Genomic DNA, 22,910 nt, shown 5'->3' with positions numbered 1-22,910 from the left:
CATCATTAGTTCTTATTCATAATTTTTCCCTTAAGTGTATGTCTATGATAAAATATAAGGTATTTAAAATGAGGCTTTAAAAATTATTTATTTATTTTAATGTTTATTTATTTTCAGAGGAGGAGGGAGGGGCAAAGAGAGAGGGGGAGAGAGAATCCCAAGGAGGCTCCGTGCTGTTAGTATAGAGCTGGATACAGGGCTCAATTTCATGAACCATGAACCTGAGCCAAAATCAAGAGTCAGACACTTAACCAACTGAGCCACCCAAGTGCCCCTGCTTTATTTTTTCTCTATTTTGTTTTAGAGAGAGAGAGGGAGAGCATGCATGCCAGCGAGGGAGAGGGGCAGAGGGAGAGAGAGGCAGAATCTTAAGCAGGCTCCACACTCAGCACAGAACCCAGCATGGGGCTTGATCCCATGACCCTGGGATCAGGACCTGAGTCAAAATCAAGGGTCAGATGCTCAACCAACTGAGCCACCCAGGTGCCCCTAAAATGTGATTGTTTTAATATAAATTTATAAAGTACTTTAAAACAGGTATTATGGTCTTATATAAAGTAACACAATTTCATTTAAAGCTAGGCTGAGCATCTGAAAGCAATCTTTGAATCATATATGCCTGTTTTTTTACACTGGGACTATCACTATCTCCCATGCACTCTGACTCAGAAGTAGATAAAGAAGATTAAAAAATAATTTCCACAAAGCACTTTGTATTCCTTGGAGAATGGATATTATCATCATACATTATGTTATTATCTTGGTGAATATGCATGATTGCCAGTACCACACAAAGTATATCTAGACATACTTTCCCATCTCACTGCATCATCTGGAGTCAAGCTGAGTGAAATCTAGACTGTTGTTATTTCAAGGGTCAAATACTCAGAGGCAAAACATAAGCTCCAAATAATATATAATGCTTTTAAAATGATAAATCATTGATGTGCTTACTGGAACTGTCTTACCTGTTGTGTGAACTAAACTCAGACACTTATTTTTTCAACAACAGACAATATCAGTTATACATTTAAAGCTTAAGAATAAGTTAATATTAAAAATATCAGTTCTTTTCAATTAAGTGATGCCAGAGTCTATATTCAGTTGTGTACATATTCTTAAAATCTATTTTTATCTCCAAGAGTAAAAAGTAAATTGTTACATATAGAATATGCAAAAACAATTATCTGACACTTAAATTTTATATTATCTATAAGTAATCATAACTAGCTTTAGAATCAATAAAATTTTACTTGTGATATCTACCAGATTTTGAAATAAAGGGAAATAGTGAAATAAAAGACCTTATAATTATATTATTTTGCTTTTACCTAGCAAAATAATAGTAGCAGTGATTCAATGGTTCTCAAATGTTCCTATACTAGGAAGTACTCCAAATTTTTTATACTCATATTACCAGCCCTTAAATAGGCCAGCTTTGAATTGAAAAGCTTAATTAAGGCAGCCTGGCCCAAAGAAGATCAGGCAGAAAGAAGAGGGGAAAAAAGGAAGAAAAAAGGAAAAGGATTGTAGAGAAAGTTTAAGTAAAAAGTCCTTAGCAAATGCTATCTTACTTTATGTGCTGTTGAAAGGGAAGGAATCACAAGGAAAATATTTCAGTTGACAATTAGGCAATTTTGCAAAACCTTTGCCCAGATGGACAACCCAATGCATGCAATTTAAACAAAATCCCCAGATATGGTAACTACACATTACTATAAGAGATTATAATTTATTAAATAATGATAGAAACATTATAATCTACTAAATAAAATAAGAATCCATGAGCCTGTATCAATACAAATGCATACTTAAAATGTGAACAATGAAATATTTAGTGGTAGATGGGGCGCCTGGGTGGCTCAGTCGGTTGAGCGCCGACTTCGGCTCAGGTCACGATCTCGCGGTCCGTGAGTTCGAGCCCCGCATCGGGCCCCTGTGCTGACAGCTCAGAGCCCGGAGCCTGTTTCGGATTCTGTGTCTCCCTCTCTCTGACCCTCCCCCATTCATGCTCTGTCTCTCTCTGTCTCAAAAATAAATAAACGTTAAAAAAAAAAAAATTAAAAAAAAAAAAAAAAGAAATATTTAGTGGTAGAGAGGCATCATGTCTGCAATTTATTTTCAGGTAGTTCAAAAAACAAAAAGTGAAAAAGCAAATGCGGCAAACTGTTAACGTGTGGGGAATCCAGGTGAAGCGTATATGGGAATTCTCTGTACTACTGGAATTTTCCTGAAATCTGAAATATCAGAAGGTACTGGGATCATGACCTGAGCCAAAATCAAGGGTCGGATGCTCAACCGACTGAGCCACCCAGGCGTCCCTGACAAAGCTACCACTTACAGATTACCTAGTATCATTCACGCATTGTATTAGGCATTTTACTCATTGTCTTTCATCTTCACAACGATTTTTTAGGGAGGTATGATCATCAATCCCGGTTTTTGAACACATAAGAAAATGAAGACTCCAAGTAACTTAACCAAGAACAGATATCTGATAAGTAGCACAAACCAAACCACACTCCGAAGCTTGTACACTTTCTACAAGGTGGGAAATACAGTAGTAGCTTAGATAGAGCTCTGGTCCTAGAATTACAGAGATTCAGGTTTGAGCATTTGAATCCTGAACACAATTTATCAATCATGTCACCACAAGCAAATTACTTACCTTAATTTCTTTTTTGTTTTGCACAGTGTTTATTTCATGGGTCATTAAAGAAATTAAATAAAATAAAGCATGTAAAGCATTTGAGACAATACCAAGGCCTACAGTAAGAGTACATGTTTGTTGTTGTTTCCATGTACTTCATTACACCTTTCCCGAAAAATGCTTTAAACATTGCTGAATTCTAACTGTAGAGATCATATCTAGTTCATTTACTTTTTTACCATCACAAGATAGTATCTAAAAATTCACCAAACCTAGAGAATTAAGTAGTTCAAACCAACATAATTGTCCCTTACCTTAAGCAATAAACTACTTCAGTGTTATTACAGATAATACTAAATATTACTGCAGCACATTTTCCGCAGCTGCTGTGACTGAAACCCAATCTACATAAATGGTATATACACCAAATCACATGTCTAAGATGGTTTTCCTTTGAAAAAAAAAAAAAAAGAATAAAAAGACTGAAGCTGAAAGTACTGAGTATGAATTAATCAGAAAAATTAACCTTGGTAAGTCAGCTTAATTCTACTAATTCTGGAAACAAATATTTTGTGCTTCAAATGTCTCTTATAAGTGAAAGACACAGTAAAAATTCATCACAATCTAGTGAAATTCCCATCTTTAAGGATGATAAATGAACTTTAACCCTAGTTACAGGGTTAACCTGATCTGTTCACTTATGTTGCAAACAAACAAAAAACAATAGAGTAAAACAAATTTTTTTTCCTACCTTATTGTCTCTTCTATCAGACGATCTGAGCTGCAAATAAAATGGAAATTAAAATTCTGGAATTATTAAAGCATTTTAAAACTTGTACTTAATTTTTCTACATTTTAGAGAATAATTTTTCAGACATTTATACAAACAGAATACCCAGACTTTTGAAAGCATCTGGAGTATATTCTGGTCCCCGAAATAAATTTTATTTATCCACATATATAATTTTCATCTTACTTTTGTTAGCTTAAATCTATTTCTTTCACAGAGATACTTGATGACTAAAGACAGAACAGGGTTTTTAAAAAATGTTTATTTATTTTTGAGAGAGAGAGAGAGAGAGACAGACAGACAGAGTGCAAGTGGGGCAGGGACTGAGAGAGGGAGACAGAATCCAAAGCAGGCTCCAGGCTCTGACCTGTCAGCACAGAGCCCAATGCGGGGCTCAAACCCACAAACCGTAAGATCATGACCTGAGCCGGTCAGATGCTTAACTGACTGAACTGCCCAGGCACCTAAGACAGAACAGTTTTAATGACCGCATAAAGACATGAAACTTCTTTAATCTAGATAGCTCAAACTTGTCACCACCATCTATTCAAAACTTCAGAATTACAACCAACTTGTTGAGGCAGGATAAGGAAATATAGTTCTGATGCCTATAAGAAGTAATTATTTATACCTTAAAGTTCCTTCCATTTTGGGGAAATAGTTTTTTGTTTTGGAAACGAAACCAAGTTTCAGCTTACAAAATTTACAATTCAAGAATCTGAATAAAGATACTAAATGCACCTTTGATCTGTACAATGTTTGCCTTTATGCATCAGACCTTGGAAACAAACAACTCTATTTTAGGGAGGAATTTATAGGTATTTAAACTGGTATAAAGGTGCTGCTTTACAGCAGAAAGTGGGAAAACTAACTCCTAAACATCTGCATCTGCGCAGCACATGCAAGGTGCACAGCAGGTTCTCAACTCAATATTTGCATATTTTCTTCCAACTGCTTCTATCCAAAAGAATTTCTAGGTTCACTGTATAAAATAACTTGAGGTTTCATAATAGGAAACCTAAGTTACTGCATGAACTAGGTGACAAAGATGAGCTTTAAAAATACCATAAAAGGGGCACCTGGGTGGCTCAGTTAAGCATCCAACTCTTGGTTTTGGCTCAGGTCATGATCTCACAGTTCGCGAGACTAAGCACTGTGTCGGGCTCTGTGCTCACAATATGGAGCCTGTTTGGTATTCTCTCTTTCTCTCTTTCCCTGTCCCTTCCCTGTTCACACTCTCTCCCTCAAAATAAGTAAATAAACTTTAAAATAATAATAATAATAATAATAATAATAATAATAAAAGGATCATACATGATGATTAAGTGGGATTTATTCCAGGGATGCAAAGATGGTTCAACATTTACAATCAGTCAATGGAATACACCACCCTAACAAAATGAAGGATGAAAATCACATAATCATCGCAACAGATGCAGAAAAAGCATCTGACAAAAGTCAACATCCATTCATGATAAAAACTCTCAACGAAGCATGTACAGAGGAAATGTACCACAACATAATAAATGTTATGTACATGGCAAGCCCACAACTAGTATCATTTATGATGAAAAGCTAAAAGCTTTTCCTCTAAGATCAGAAACAAGGAGGCCGACTCTTGCCACTTTTATTCAATAGTTTTAGAAGTTCTAACCAGAGCAATTGGGCAAGAAAAAGAAATAAAAGGTATCCAAATTTGAATATTATACATAGAAATATATATATCTATAATTATATCTATATTACATATAGAAAACCCTAAAGACTCCATCAAAAAACTTTAGAATGAATTCAGAAAGCTGCAGAATATAAAATTCATAACTCAAAAATCGGTTGTTTCTATACACTAATAATGAACTATCAGAGAAATTAAGAAAACAATCCCATTTATAATTGCATAGAAAAGAATAAAGTACCTAGGAATATATTTTACCAAGGAGGTGACTTATATATTGAAAATGACAAGACATTAATAAAAAACACTGAAGAAGACACAAATAAATGGAAAGATATTCCATACTCATGGATTGGAAGAATTAATACTATTACAATGTCCATATTGTCCAAAGCAATATGTAGATTCAATGTAATTCCTATCAAAATTCCAGTGGCATTTTTTTTTTTTACAGAAATGAAACAAACAATCCTAAGATGTATAAGGAGTCATAAAGGACTCTGAATAACCAAAACAATCTTAAGAAGAACTAAGTTGGAAGTACCATGCTCCCTGATTCCAAACTATATTGCAAAGCTATAGAAATTAAAATAGTATGGTACTACCATAAAAACAGACATAGATCAATAGAAAATAAAGCCCAGAAATAAACCCATGCATAGATAGTTAATTTATGACAAAGGAGCCAAGAATATACAATAGGGAAAGGGCAGTTTCTTTAATAATATATATACATTATTATATATATATTATATACACACACACACACACACACACACTCACAATGCAATACTACTCATCTGTAAAAAAAAGAATGAAATCCTGCCATTTGCAACAACACTGATGGAGCTAGACAGAGTATTATGTTAAGTGAAATAAGTCAGTTAGAGAAAGACAAATACCAAATGACTTCACTTATATGTGGAATTTATGAAACAAATGAGTAAAGGGGAAAAAAAGAGAGAGGCAAACCAAGACACAGACTCTTAACTATAGAAAACAGACTGATGGTTACCAGAAGAAGATGGGTAGGAGGTCAGGTTAAATAGGCGATGGGGATTAAGGAGTGCATTTGTGATGAGCATTGGGTGTTGTATGGAAGTGCTGGATCACTACATTGTATACTTGAAACTAATATTACACTGTATGTTAACTAACTGGAATTTAAACAAGAACTTTAAAAAATTATTCAAAAATCAATTTAACTCACCATATATGAACAAGCTAAAAAGCATCTGACAAAATATAACACCTATTCATGAGGAAAATTCTCAGAAAAATAAGAATAGAGGGATATTTCCTCAACTTGATAGAGTATCTACAAAAACTTATAGCTAGCATTATACTTAACAGTGAAAGACTGAACATTTTTCCCTAAGACCTGGGACAGGGCAAGGAAGCCCATTCTCACCACTCTTATTCAAAAATAGTGCTAGAAGTTCTAGGCATGCAATAAAGCAAGAAAAGGAAATAAAAGACATACAATTGGAAAGGAAGAAATAAAATTATCTTTATTTGCAGATGACAAGAATGCCTACACAGAAAATCCCAAATAAACTATAGAAAAACTCCTAGGGGCGTCTGGGTGGCTCTGTCGGTTAAGTGTCCAACTTCGGCTCAAGTCACGATCTCGCAGTTCACGAGTGCAAGCCTCGCGTTGAGCTCTGTGCTGACAGCTCAGAGCCTGGAGTCTGCTTCGGATTTTGTGTCTCCCTTTTTCTGCCCCTCTCCCACCCACACTCTGTCTCTCTCTCTCTCTCTCTCAAAAATAAACATTAAAAATTTTTTAAATAAAAAAATAAAAACTAGAGTAAGTCAGTTCAACAAAGTTGCATTACAAACATGCAAAAATCAACTGTATTTCTATGTACTAGGAAAAAACATGTGGACACCAAACCTAAAAAGACAATGCCATTTATAACTGTTCAAAGAAGAAAAACATAGATGTAAATCTAACAAAACCTGTAGAGGACTTGTATAGGACAATTACAAAATGCTGATGAAAGTAATCAAAGAAGATCTAAATAAATGGAGAGACACATCACATTCAGGGATTGGAAGACTCAACAAAGTAAAGATGCCAATTCTCCTCAAACTGATTTACAAATTTAACACAATTCCTAGATATAGATAAGATCACTGCAAAATATATAAGAAAGCCAAAAGAATTAGAATAACTAAAGCGATTCTGAAAAAAGAATAAATGAAAGTCAGTTTACCCAATTTCAAGACTTATTACATATCTACAGTAATCAAGACTGGGTGGAAAAAAGACTGTGTTACTGGTCGAGGGACAGACACAGAGATCAGTGGAACAGAAAACTGCCCAGAAATAGTCCCACACAGATATGTCCAACTGATTGTTTTTTCTCATTTAGATCTCGTAAGTAGCACTTGAGGTGGATATCTAAGAGCTGATTTTTTAAAATACTGAAGTCAAATCATGTAACATAAAATTAACCATTATAAAGTGTAATTTAGTGGCATTTAGTACATTCACACTGTTGTGCAAATAACTGACACCACCAAATACAGGTGAGGATACGGAGAAACTAGATCATTCACACATTAGCAGGAATGTAAAATGGTAGCCACTCTAGAAAATAATTTTAAAACTAGTTAAAAAGTAAACACACAACTACCATACGACCCAGCAATTGCACTCCTGGGCATTTATCCCAGAGGAAAAAAAAATATGTTCACACAAAAACTTGTACGTGAATGTTCACAGAAACTTTTGTGTGTTAACAGCCAAAAGCTGGAAACAACCCAGAAATCTTTCAATGGGTGAATGGTTAAACAAATTGTGGTACATCCATAGTATGGAATACTACTCAGCAATAAAACAAAACAAAACAAAAAACCAAACCAAACAACAACAAAAAAGGTGCTAGTGATACATGCAACAAGCTGCTCGAAACTCCAGAGAATCATCCTGAGTGAAAAAGTCAATCTGAAATGGTCATTCTTGAAATGACAAAATTACAGAAATGGAAAACAGATGAATGGTTGTTGCCAAGGGTTAATGGGGAAGGGAGAGGCAGGAGGGAAATAGCTTTTAAAAGGGAGAATGGGGGGCACCTGGAAGACTCAGTCGGTTAAACGTCTGACTCTTGATTTTGGTTCAGGTCATGATCTCACAGGTTTGTGAGTTGGAGCCCAGCATCAGGCTCTGTGCTGACAGTGTGAAGCCTGCTTAGGATTCTCTCTCTCTTTCTCTCTCTCTGCCCCTCCCCGGCTCTCTTTCTCTCTCTCTCTCAAAAAACAAATAAACTTAAAAAAATAATAGTAAAAAAAAAAAAGGGCGATGGAGAAACCTGGTGGTGATGGATAAGCTCTGACAAGTTTATCACTATCTTGGTTGTGATATATAGTGTTATAATTTTACAAGATGCTACCTCTGGGTGAAATGCACATGAATCTACAATTAACTCAAAATAAAAAGTGAAAAATTTAAAAACTGAAGTGTTGACCAATGTACCAATTCTAAGTTAGATTAAATATAATGGTACATACCTTAAATAGTATACAGTGGTGAAGCAATGTTAAAAAAACAACAGAGAAACTACTGTGTAGAAAATACATTTCTAACTAAACTCAACTGAATCTGCCTAGACAGTAATGCAAAAATACAAAGCTAAGCATTTCACACAAATCATGAGAAAATCAGCCAGATATACTTCAATGTTAGTTATCTGATTTCTACAAGATTTGAAAATACACTAGCATTTCTTTTCTATCTGTTCTCAACCATAGATGTCAGAGCTAAATTTCAGTAAACTAGCTAATAAATTAGTCTAACTATTAGACTTTGGTTGGAAAACAAAGTCATTACGTTTTCTATTCAAAGACAATGTCCTTGCAGAAGTTGAAATGCCCACTAAGGAACAACTTTCTATACCATGACATAGCAAGAAAATTCTTTGATGTTGTTTGTAGCACACAGATATAAGCCTTGGTTTATGTAATAAGTATGTTCCTTAAAAGATCTCCTTTCTAAAAGTAACATTTTGGCCAACTGAAATCGTATTTTAAATGTAGTAAGGGGGCGCCTGGGTGGCTCAGTCAGTTAAGCGTCCGACTTCGGCTCAGGTCATGATCTCGCAGTTTGTGAGTTCGAGCCCCACGTCGGGCTCTGTGCTGATGGCTCAGAGCCTGGAGCCTGCTTCGGATTCTGTCTCCCTCTCTCTCTGCCCCTCCCCCACTCACACTCTGTCTCTCTCACACAAATAAATAAACATTAAAAAAAATTAAAAAAAAAATAAATGTAGTAAGGCCATTCTACTTACATAAATCAAATTAAAAATTTTACAAGGCAAATACATGCCTCCATTCTTTGTTCTTCATATTTTTTTTGGTATAAAAATAGATCTTCAATAATAGGTTTTCTTAAACTATTTTCATTGAGATAGGTCATTTTATATTTCTTTTTTTTTTTAATTTTTTTTTAACATTTATTTATTTTTGAGACAGAGAGATACAGAGCATGAACAGGGGAGAGTCAGAGAGAGAGAGAGAGAGGGAGACACAGAATCTGAAACAGGCTCCAGGCTCCAAGCCGTCAGCACAGAGCCCGACGCGGGGCTCGAACTCACGGACCGCGAGATCATGACCTGAGCCAAAATTGGCCGCTTAACCGACTGAGCCACCCAGGCGCCCCATGTCATTCTATATTTCTGAGATTCACAACTTATCTTCATATAATGGTAATTTTACAGCATCACCTGAACTGCAGTCAAATAAAACAGTTTTCTGGCTTTCCCTAAAAAGGAAACCAACCTAATAATAGGTTTTACTTATAAAGAACACTAAAATTATAATCCCAAATATCCTATTCTATGGAGGAAGGAGGTCCTCCCTCCCCATGGTATCCTTCACTTATACAGTGGCACATACAGAGGAAGCCCAGTGATTTTTAAATTTCTTCTCAGACTGCCCAAAGTCTCAAAGTCCTTAATTAGCTAAGCCCTCCACTGACTAAACATCATTCACTAAGAGCATCCTGGATAGTGTGGATACCCATTTAACAACAGAATGGCTCCATAAAGATGGCATAATCTAGTAAAAGTCAAATTTAAAACTGCTTTCCTTTGGGGCATAACATATACAATCAAGTGGAATTATCCTTCTTAAACAAGCACTTCATAACAGCCCACAGGCATTCATCTGAGTCTGTAATTAAGCAACAAGTTTCTGTTTCTTTCAAGACCAATTTGAACTAGCTGAAAACAATGAGCCAAATTTCATCACTAATTATTGTATGGAGGAATCACTAAAGCCAGATTTAAATAATTCTCTTTTTTAAAATAATTCATTTCCTCCAATATACATATTGCAAATGGTACCAATTTCAGGAATGAAAATGGGATTTCAAGCACATTATTTGAAAGCAATTTAAACCAACAAAAATAAGAATGTGGCAAGATCACTCAGGTAACACCTAATTAGAACCCTCTTTTATTCTATTAAATAAGTAAACAAGTAAATAAGTAAAATAAGCAAGTACATAATAAATACAATTTTAAAACTGAACCCTTTATAAACTGCAATCGATGAGGCTGTCACCCACTAATCCTACCATTTACAACAAACACTGTAGTAATGTAGTCTTTCACTTATAGTTAACCAGAGAGGCCTTCAAGATCTGGGTCTTATTTCTGTATAAATATCTCTTAAAACATGTTAAGTGAATATAATGAAGCTACAGTAGGATACAAAAACCTGTTTCAGGGGCGCCTGGGTGGTTCAGTCGGTTAAGCATCCGACTTCAGCTCAGGTCATGATCTCACAGTTCATGGGTTCCGAGTCCTGCGATGGGCTCTGTGCTGATAGCCCGGAGCCCGGAGCCTACTTCTGATTCTGTGTCTCCCTCTCTCTCTGCCCCTCCCCTGTGTGCAGTCTGCCTCTCTCTCTCTCTCTCTCTCTCTCAAAAATAAGTAAACATTAAAAAAATTTATATTAAAAAAAACTGTTTTAGAGCCAACAGATGTTTATTTTACAGATAGCATCTGGAAGATACAGAAAAACAAAGATGGAAATAGAAATTATTTGTAATCCCTCTTCCATGAATACTGTGGTTTATTTCTTTCCAATCTGGGTTGACCAAGAATATCTTCACTTGCTTTTGTGTGTGTGTGTGTGTGTGTGTGTGTGTGTGTGTGTGGCTTATTTGGCACAGTAATTTTAAAAATATTTACATGAAGTTACCTAAGGACAAAAAGTAAGGCATCTGATAGACTCTGAATTCTAATTTAGGGAGAGAAAAAAGAGAAAAGTAAAAGCTAAATTATTAGCAGTGAGTTCTCAGAAAGTCACTTCTTCCATTTTTTTAAAATTAGTAGACTTATTTTTTAGAAGAGTTTTAGTATTCAGTAGAAAGTACAGAGTTCCCATATACCCATTTCCCCCACCTATTATTATTTTTTTAATATATGAAATTTATTGTCAGATTGGTTTCCATACAACACCCAGTGCTCATCCCAAAAGATGCCCTCTTCAATACCCATCACCTACCCTCCCCTCCCTCCCACCCCCCATCAACCCTCAGTTTGTTCTCAGTTTTTAAGAGTCTCTTATGCTTTGGCTCTCTCCCACTCTAACCTCTTTTTTTTTTTTTCTTCCCCTCCCCCATGGGTTCCTGTTAAGTTTCTCAGGATCCACAGAAGAGTGAAAACATGGTATCTGTCTTTCTCTGTATGGCTTATTTCATTTAGCATCACACTCTCCAGTTCCATCCACGTTGCTACAAAGGGCCATATTTCATTCTTTCTCATTGCCACGTAGTACTCCATTGTGTATATAAACCACAATTTCTTTATCCATTCATCAGTTGATGGACATTTAGGCTCTTTCCACCATTTGGCTATTGTTGAGAGTGCTGCTATAAACACTGGGGTACAAGTGCCTCTATGCATCATCCCCCACCTATTATTAACATCTTTTAGTGTGGTATCTTTATTACAATTGATGAGACAATACTGATAGTTAAATAAAACCCATAGTTTATATTAGGGTTCACTCTTTGTGCTGTATAGAACTACAGGTTTTAACAAATACATAATGTCATGTATCCATCTTACAGTGTTATGTAGAGCAGTTTCACTGTCCTCCCGTGTGCTCCACCTACTCTATCTTCTCACTCTGAACCCCTGGTAATAGCTGAACTTTCTGCTGTCTACAATTCTCTTTTAATGCTTATTTATTTATTTTGTGGGGTGGGGGGGGGAGAAGGGGAAGAAAAAGAGGGAGAGAGGGAGTATCCCAAAAAACCTCTGTGCTGTCAGTACAGAGTCCAACACAGGGCTGGATCCCATGAACCATGAAATCATGCATGACCTGAGCCAAAATCAAGAGTTGGATGCTTAACCAACTGAGCCATCCAGGGGCCCCTCTACCATCTACAGTTTTGCTTTTTGTCACATAGTTGGAATTATACAGTGTGTAGCCTTTTCAGACTGGCTTCTTTTGTGCATTTAAGGCTCCTCCATGTCTTCAGGGACTTGCAAGTTTACTTTCTGTATCACTGAATAATATTCCATTGTATAGATACACTACAGTTTATCTGTTCATTTACTGAAGGTCATCTTGGTTGCATCCAAGTTCTGGCAATTATGCATAAAGGTGCTAATAAACATTTGTGTGCAGGTTTTTGTTTGAACATAAGTTTTCAATTCATTTAGGTAAAATACCTAGGAGCATGATTTCTGGATCATATGCTAAGACTATATTTAGTGTTTTAAGGAAGCTGCCAAAGTGGCTATACTGTATTCCCACCAGCAATGAGAGTTCCCTCTGTTCCACATTCTTGCCAACATTTGGTGCTGTCAGTGTTTTGGATTTTAGCCATTTTCATAGGTGTATGGTGGTATCTTGTTGTTGTAATCTGCTATTCCCTAATGACATCATGTTGAACATTTTTTCATATGCTTATCTGGCATCTGCTTATCTTCTCAGATGAAGTGTCTGTTAGATCTTTTGCTTACTTTTTAATTGTTGAGTTTTAAGAGTCCTTTGAATATTTTAGGTAACAGTTGTTCATCAAATTTGTGTTGTGCAAATATTTTTTTTTCAGTCTGTGTCTTGTCTTTTCATTTTCTTGACAGTATCTTTGGCAGGGCAAAGCAGAAGTGTTTAATTTCAATGAAATCCATCTTATCAGTTTTTTCTTTCATAGATGACATTTTTATTTTTAGTATTATTTTTAATGTTTTTTTTTTTTTAAATTTTTGAGAGAGAGCATGCGCACACAGGGGAGGGGCAGAGACAGAGGGTGACAGAATCTGCAGCAGGCTCTTAGCTGACAGCAGAGTCCTATGTGGGGCTCCAACTCATGAATGGTGAGATCATGACCTGAGCCAAAGTTGGCTGTTCAACCAACTGAGCCACCCAGGTGCCCCCATATATGGTGTTTTAGTGTTGCATCTAAAAACTCACTGCCAAACCCAATATCATCTAGATTTTTTCTACATTATAAAACTTCTAGAAGTTTTATAGTTCTGTATTTTACGTTTAGGACTATGATCTGTTTTGAATTATTTCTGGGAAAAAGAAAGTGTTTATATTCGTGTGTGTGTGTGTGTGTGTGTGTGTGTGTGTGTGTGTTTGCATGTAGGATATCCAATTGCTCTAGCACGTTTTGTTGAAAAACTCTTTTGTCCGCTGAATTATTTTTGTTCCTCTATCAAAAATCAGTTGATTATATTTGTGTGCATCAATTTTTGAACTCTCTATTCTATTCCATTGGTGTATTTATTCTTTCACTAATACCACACTGTCTTCATTACATCCAACATACAATATATATACAACAGAAAATCAAATATAAATGGAGAAGAAGTTTTTGTTTCTTTTTCCCTTCTCAAAGTATTTTAATCAAACATTTTGGTGCAAAAAATACTTTTTTAATGTCAACAAATGTGTTCAACCATAGCAGAAACAGAAAGCTTAAGAAAGAATGTGGGGATGGTAGTTTCCATAGTCTGTTCTTTAGATAAATGGTTTAAGAAGACTGAAAATCCCAAAAAAACTACCCAAATCACAAATCTATGAATTAAAGAAACATTTTCCAAAAAAAAAAATAAAATAAAATAAAATAAAGCATTTCCCAATGTTTCTGAAGCCTCTAAAAAAACCCTCCATTTATCAATATAAGCTAATCTGCTTACATAAGAATGGAACTATACTTTTCATTTTATGTATGTTTCTCTCACATACTTATAACTCAGAAAAGTTCCATAAATGTAACCACAGAAATTCAATAATACTAGCAATCATGACACTTATGAAACTATACAGAAGAAAATGGCTAGGGGCACCTGGGTGGCTCACTCGGTTAAACATTCGACTTCAGCTCAGATCACGATCTCTTGGCTCCTGAGTTAGAGCCCTGCACTGGGCTCTCTGCTGTAAAGCCTGCTTTGGATCCTGTCTCTGCCCTCCCTCTCTCTGCCATCCCTCCACCCCCTCTCTCAAAAATAAAAATAAACATTAAAAAAAAGAAGAAGAAAATGGCTAATTGCTCTCTCTTACACCCTAGGCCCTGGGTTCTAGTCAAGGATTTAAGCACCTTGGCTCTATGAATTCACTACACAAAGTTGTCATAAGGCTCAAAGGGATAATGTAAATATAAGTATCTTGTAAACTATATAAGCCTATAGATACGTGGTTGATACAGATCAAGGCACTTTCATGTCTCATAGTGTCTCTCTTGGCCTGGAATCCCTTTACCGGATTCTCAACATAAATTGCTTATGTTTTAAAGTCCAGCTCAAAAGCCAAATCGTCTGTGAAACCTTTCCCATTTCATCTATATATTCAGGCAGAACTAATTCTTCTTTATACCATAATATTATGCTTTCATAGTTCTTATCAATTCATTCAAGAATATACAAGCATTTAAGATATACCAGACATTGTACTATGCACTGGAGGAAAAATATTTCAAATTTGTAAAGCTTCCAGTTTTTTTCAAATATGTCATCTCAATTAATACTTTTAATTTTTTTTTAACGTTTACTTATTTTTGAGACAGAGAGAGACAGAGCATGAACAGGGGAGGGGCAGAGAGAGAGGGAGACACAGAATCCGAAACAGGCTCCAGGCTCTGAGCTGTCAGCACAGAGCCGGACAGGACACGGGGCTCGAACTCACGGACCATGAGATCATGACCTGAGCCGAAGTCGGATGCTTAACCGAGCCACCTCATTTAATACTTTAAAAATGTTAACATTTCACAAGATAGCACAATTTTGTTTATTATTTCTCCAACCAGAATGAATTCCCAAGGAGTAGAGACTGAGTCTGATTCATCTTTGGTTCCCTAGAGTCTAGTATAGGACCTTGCACACAGGAGACACTCATTAAATGCTTGATAAATGAATAACAGAAACTTGTTACATTAATAAAGTATCAATCAGTTAACAGTTAATCCTTATAAATTCCACGGTGGGGGGTGAGCGGGCCAAGGATGTGTCACATTATGCAAACATGTATTTGGGGAGAGAAAATTCCTCACTATAGCAGAGCATCTCCAACTCAAATTTTACTGTTTAACAAAGCAATGTACCAACTGAAGATGGATTTTTATTTTTAATATTTATTTTTGTGAGAGAGAGAGAGAGAGAGAGAGAGAGCGAGTGAGCATGCACAAGCAGGGGAGGGGCAGAGAGAGGGAGACACAGAACCTGAAGCAGGCTCCAGGCTCTGAGCTGTCAGTAGAGTCTGACACGGGACTCAAACTCACGAACTGTGAGTCTGACCTGGGCCAAAGTCAGATGCTCAACTGACTGAGCCACCCAGGCACCCCTGGATTTGATTTCAATACAGCTCCAAGTAAAGAAAAATGAGTTCTCTATAAAAGCTCCTAACTAGGTCATTTTGCTTTGTAAAATTGTACATTACCACATGAATATAAAAATAAGAAAAGTATTATTCAGGGGTTCTATTAATTTGCTTTGTCACCTATTTCAACATGGCAGACAATTGCACCACCTGAGACAAATGGAGCTTTGGCATGTAATTTAAAAATATCCCACAAATAAAATGATAGATACATAGTGAAATAATCCAATGCTAGCAGTCCTCATACATTAAAAATTCAACTCACTATTATACAAAATACCCCTAGTATAGGTAAGGGATATATCTCAAGATCTTTGCATATTCCCATATTTATGGCTACTATTATTCCATAAGCTTCCCATTTTTCTACTTATGAGCACCACTTTTGTAGCATCACTTCACTAGCATTACCTTTATAAAGGCATTTTCTCCTTGGAGTGATGTTTCACAAAGAAATAAAAGTATATGCATGTACATGTATAAATCATTTCATAGTAGTTACCAAGTAAATAACAATAAGCAGAAATATGAACACAGAAGTGAGACTGAAGTGTAAATGTAGGTTATACATACTTGTTAGCCAAGTGACTTCCTCAACACCTGCTCATTAGCTCATAACATTCAAGTTTGTATCTCAACAAAACTATACATCATGAACCTTTAGGTTTCATATATAGTTGAGAAAGCTAATGTCAAATCCTGAATGCCAGGAGTCTATTATACTATCCCATTCACAGGTGTTATAATTGGACCATTATTTAATTGTAGTCTTACGCTTTTTATTAAACAATAAATGTACATACAATTACACCAAAAACTTTTGAGATAAAGCCACTCCTTGTGAAGGTCACTAAATTATGGTGATCGTATGTCCCATACTTTTCAAATATGGTCACGGTCCATTAATACAATTAGGATTTAATTTCACAAAGATTATCCTAGCATCACAAGCATTTCAAATTATATTTAAAACCTGAAAACTGGCAGTGCATATAAAAGGTTTTCCTTTTAGTATTTGCTTTTCTTACTCCTAAAACCCTCATTATGTTCTTTTTTTCTTTTTTCTTTTCATTTGAGAGACAGCGCGTGCAAGTGGAGGAGAAAGACAGAGACTCTCAAGCAGGCTCCACGCTCAGCACGGATTGAGTACCGTGGGGCTCAATCCCGTGACCCTGGGATCATGACCTGAGCCATAACCAAGGGTCGGATGCTCAAGTGACTGAGCCAGGTGCTTTAACTCTCATTATTTTCTGCTTTATATAGAAAAGCCTCACAGTTTGCAAAGCCTTTTTACGTGAGTTATCTTAGCAACTCTGTGATACAGATACCATAAGAATCAGTTTAGAAGCAGTGCGATATTGTAGAAGCAACACAATCAGAATACCTGGGTTTGAATCTCAGCTTTTACTACTAGCTGTGGGACCTCAGAGAAATCTGCTGAAAATCATGAAACAAACAAAAAGTGAAACTGTTTTCATTGTTTTTAAGATGCTTATGGAAAATATTTTCATCACCACAACTTTGGATCACCTGAATGACAAGACTGGTGAGTTTAAAAGATTCAAAATATCAATAGTCTAAACATAGGCTAAGAAAGGTCATAAGAAAAATTGTTAGCAGAGAATTGTAAGCCTCTGAGAATATAATAATTCTTTACTCATTCATGGATATATTTATACCTAAGCATACAACTATGTATGTCATCTCAGTAACAATCATGTCAATGGAATGAAAACAAAACAACAAATTCCCAATACTATAACTGATCCTGTTTATTTAAGTGTAACTTGCTTTCAACAAGTCCTATATTTGAAAAGTTATGTGAAACAAATTCTTTAGATTTTTTAAGGTATTTTATAATGCCTTAACTCTTAAGCTATTCTTCCTGAAAACTCATAACATAAAGGGACAGCTACAATCCCATTACAAAAAACTAAAAACCCAAAAAGCAAACAAACAAACAAAAACAGATACAGAGAGACCAGGTCACTTGCTTTCCAGAGAAGTGAAAAGCAACTGATCTTTCAACTCTTAATAGCATTATGCATGCTGGCACCCTAATACAAGAAAAATAAAATTTTAAAGAAGAAAGTCACAGGGAAAGCAATATGATGTGGGACAAATATGGAAATAGTTTGGGAAATGTGGGTTTAGTATATTATTAAATAGTTATGAAACCCTATGTCCTTTCTGAATCTTGTTTCTTATCTCTAAATAAGAGAGATGTTGCCAAAAACTGTTAATATATACCATATAAGAATTTGATTTTTAATAATTCATCACATTAATAATAGCCCCTTTAGTTCTCAAATTCAGATTTTATATGTATATGTAGCATCTGAACCAGTATCTTATACACAGTATGTATTCAATAAATATTTGGGGAGTAAGTAAATGAAAGAAACACGTTTCCTATATTGGGAAACAGGTGTCCTACACATACATGTATATGAAACCAAAATTAATACCTTCTGTTTACATCCATTTATTTATATAAGAAATAAATATTAAGTGTCTACGATATAACAAACTAGGGGCACAACACTGCCAAGAACTAGACTAACCAAGTCCTTACTCTTATGAAGCTTACATTCAAGAAGAGTCCCATCATCATCATCATCATCATCATCATCATCATACCAAAAACCAAACAGATAATTACATATTTTCATAAATGCTATGAAAGAAACAACAAAAAAAGTTCTTGGTTCAGTTGGTTAAGTGTCTGACTCTTGATTGTGGCTCAGGTCATGATCTCATGGCTCGTGAGTTCAAGTTCCATGTCAGGCTATGTGCTGACAGCTCAGAGCCTGGAACCTGCTTCAGATTCTGTGGCTCCCTCTCTCTCTGCCCCTCCTCTGCTCATGCTCTGTTTCTCTCTCTCGCAAAAGTAAATAAACATTAAAAAATATACATAAAATAAATATGGAGAGAGGTCATAAAGGTAAAACTCCTTTAAGGGAAAAAAAGAACTTTAAAATACAAAACTAATTCAGATATTTTTTCAAAAAGGAAAATATAAGAGAGCAATGAAAAAGAACGGATTAAAGGAAGAGAAATTAATCTAAATAGCAAGTAAAGAACTCACAGGAATGCATCTACATTATAGCCCAGGGAAAAACAAATAGCTATAAGCTTGACACTAATGCAAAATCAGCATTTTATTCTGACTGATACACTGAAACAGACTCAGATTTCAAAAACAAGTAACAAATGAAAGCTACCTTATCCACAGGAAGAGAAATTATTATCTTTCATGAGATAAACTGTTACAAGCTAACAACATTTATGTTTAGACAAAAAGTGTTAATGGGAACTGGTAAAAATTACAAAGTTAGGATTTTTTAAAGTTTGCATTCATTTATAAAAATCTTTTTCAAGGGAAAAATACATATTTTTGAAATAAGCTGCAGAAATTTACATTAACATAAAAATGTTATGAAGAATCAAATAAAAATCTACATATGTTTTTAGCCATAAAAAGTCCAATGCTACTGCACAAAATCAAACTAGTTACCTGAGTTACTGGGTATTAAATGCCTTTATTCATGAAAGATCAACATAAAAATTACCCTACCAGTAAATCTGGCCTATTAATTACAAATGGTACTGATGAACTATATAATCTATAACCACTATAGGTTTCTATAATCACTTAATTTTTTTTAATGTTTATTTTTGAAAGAGAGAGAGAGAGAGAGAAAAAGAGAGAGAAAATATGAGTGGGGGGAGGGGCAGAAAGAGAGGGGGACAGATGATCCCAAGCTGGCTCTGCGCTGACAGCAGCAAGCCCGATGCAGGGCTCAAACTCAGGAACTGCGAGATCATGACCTGAGCTGAAGTTGGAAGCCCAACAGATTGAGCCACCCAGATTCCCCTATAATCACTTTTAGGTTAATTTAACTACTACTTCTTTATGCTTCTTTTGCTTGGCCATTTAACTTGTTTTCTCTAATGAAAATGTATTCCTCATATTAAAAAAAAAAAATCTATTACCTGAAAATTTTTGCCTATCTTGCCATAAATTTAAAAAAAAAAATCAAAATTTCAGTGTTACTGAGAGCACTGAGGAATGTTTACATATATACTACTAATAGCTCTCTAAACCAGAAAACCTTCAGAGGAAAATTTGACAGTAATATGCCAAAAGCTTTACAAATGAATATATTCCAGTTCTAGGAATTTATCATAAGGAAGTAATTATGGATATTTGTAAAGACTTCAATATGTGCAATAATAAAAACTGGAAATAATCCAAAAGGCCAACTTTAAGGAAATGGTTAAATTTTGGTTTATCTGTATTACAAAATATATGCAAAAACAATAAAAAATGATCAAATAACATGCAAAAAGGCTCACAATATACTGATGAGTAAAAAATGGTTAGAGAATCTGTACTAACGAGTGATTTGAATGGTTTTTTTGGTGTTATTCATAGTTTCTACATCAAGGACTTTATTACAAAGAGCACTGATAGCTTTTGTATGGAAAAAAAGTTCTGAAAAGATCTTGCCAATTGTGACTCAAACCACTTAGCCAATGAAATAGAGAGGACATTGAAAAAATAGAGTTTTCTGTATTATTTGTACATGTATCATCCATGATTTTACGTTATTTTATTACCTAATATTCATAATTTACACACAAAAGATTGATTTTTCCAAAATGTATTTGGAAGCTCTGTGATCCAACATTGAGAGCAATGACTGAGCTCTTGTTTTCAGTCTCAACAACTTCCCTGATTCATCAGAAGCTCATATTCCATTTAATTCATCCTGCCTCAGTTTCTCTCTATATAGAATGAACACACACAAACTTTTTCACAAGAATATTGAAAGGAATATATATATATATAAAGTATAGCATATATAAAACTGAGAAAAATGGAAAACACATTTTGATTTTCAGTCTTTTCATCACTTTTATAACCATAAACAAATTAGTTATGTGCCCCTGAACTGTTGTATTTTTTCTGTAAAATGGACAATACAAAACTCCTGAAAGGCTTTCTTTGATTATTAACACAAATGCAAAACTGCAAATTTTCATATAAAATTTATAATAAACAGTGTGTCTTGAAAGTGTGAAACAAAGGATGTTAATTTATGTAATTACTCTGGTATACTCTTTAGCAACAAACATATCATTCCTAAAGTAATTCAACTATTGCATTGCTAACTTAAACATCTTTTTGAGACAATACAGAAACATTGATGCAATCTAACCTTTATTTTGTATAAGATACTTAAGTATTAAGTATTAAGTATCTTATCCCTTAAATTTACTCTATAACTAAAGAATATGTTAACATTGCATCGGATGTAATGCAAAGTTCTTTATTCTGGTGGCTTTTATCAAATACAAAAAGAATAACCAAAGCTACGAGTAACTATAAACTAAACATACTCTAGGAAAGACTGCCCTCTTGTGCCAATCAATAATATTCAACAGACTAAGAAGGAACACTAATAACTATATCCAACACTAGAAGAACTCGGGCTTCTAAAAAGGTCTTGATTTTTCTAAGTTCTGATTTCAACAGCTTATATTTAGTGGTGATCTTCAAAGAGAAATAAATTGAATAGTACATTAAGCTCATATAGACATGACTAGTTTATGATATTCAGCAGCAAATATCAACATAATTTGTAATGTTTAACTATCATAGATACTAGCTGCTCAAGTGCTTTGAGGCTGACCTCACAGAGATAAGTAACTTTCTGATCCTTAAGTTTTACAACAAAATACAGAGAAAATATTAAAGAAACCAGTAGCTTGCAGAGAAAAACACAGATGAAAAAGGGATAGAATATGGTGACTTGTGTTAAAATATATATACAGTTCATTCAAGTTTCTAGGCATTTTCTTCTGAATTCTTAGATAATATGATATTCTCTTTTTGATGGATTTTTAAAGATTTGGTGTATGGCCTATTATTCTTTATTTTTAATTTTTTTTCATATTTTTGAGAGAGACCGAGCATGAGCAGAAGGTCAGAGAGAGAGGGAGACACAGATCTGAAGCAGGCTCCAGGTTCTGATCTGTCAGCACAGAGCCTGATGTGGGGCTCGAATTCATGAACCGAGAGATCATGACCTGAGCCGAAGTCAGACACTTAGCCAACTGAGCCAACCAGGCACCCTGGCCTATTACTCTTTATAAAGCTTCTTGGCATAAATAAGTGGTAACAGACCACTCAAACATAAGTCATTTTTAGCATCATTATTATTACTAATAATGTATAGTACTGTACAAATGTATTAGAGGAATAGACTTGCTAAAGAAACATTAAGGTGACAAAAGATGTATTACAAATAACAAGTGATGTAAATGCAGATTTTTGATATTCAGTAGCATAATATCTTTCCTAATTATACCTGGAACAGTTACAATTCCATTTCTACCAAAGAGGGTTGTTAGGAGAATTAAATGAATTAGCACTATAGCGCTTGCTATAAAAAACACTACAAAATGTTTGTTGTGTCAATAAAGGAATTAGTAAGTATAGGAAACTACATGATATGTATGTGTACAATAATACCTACTTTCGAAGGTGGTCATGTTCTTTCAAAAACAGTTCAGTTCTTCTGTTGTTTACTCCAGACCCACTTTTATATGACCTAGAACAAAATAGAGAAATGGCATTTATGATAAATAGATAAATATTATTGCCTCTTTAATTTAGGGATGTTTATTATTTTCACCAAAATCATCCAACATTCTTTTTTTTTTTTAACATTTATTTATTTTTGAGAGACAGAGAGAGATAGAGCACAAGCAGGGGAGGAGCAGAGAGAGAGAGGGAGACACAGAATCTGAAGCAGGTTCCAGGCTCCAAGCTGTCAGCACAGAGCCTGACGCGGGGCTCAAACCCACAGACCGTGAGATCGTGACCTGAGCCAAAGTTGGATGCTCAACCGACTGAGCCACCCAGGCGCCTCAAAATCATCCAACGT

At 35.1% G+C, this 22,910-nt stretch overlaps 1 protein-coding gene across 2 annotated transcripts in view; it reads right to left on the bottom strand.

The window, feature by feature from the left end:
- The window catches only part of GOSR1 (golgi SNAP receptor complex member 1), a 47,602-nt gene that overhangs the window by 9,503 nt on the left and 15,189 nt on the right, over nt 1–22,910 (bottom strand). For both annotated transcript variants that reach the window (XM_058704967.1, XM_058704968.1), the window contains exons 6-7: nt 22,500–22,574; nt 3,402–3,431 (exon numbers count right to left, since the gene is read on the bottom strand). In XM_058704967.1, the coding sequence (XP_058560950.1) occupies nt 3,402–3,431; nt 22,500–22,574 (105 nt within the window). The remainder of the gene's footprint in view (nt 1–3,401; nt 3,432–22,499; nt 22,575–22,910) is intronic.

The sequence above is a fragment of the Neofelis nebulosa genome, chromosome 16 (genome assembly GCF_028018385.1).
Source record: "Neofelis nebulosa isolate mNeoNeb1 chromosome 16, mNeoNeb1.pri, whole genome shotgun sequence".
Taxonomy (NCBI): Eukaryota; Metazoa; Chordata; class Mammalia; order Carnivora; family Felidae; genus Neofelis; species Neofelis nebulosa.
Note: the sequence above shows the minus strand (reverse complement) of the source record. Positions and strands in the feature narration are given on the sequence as shown.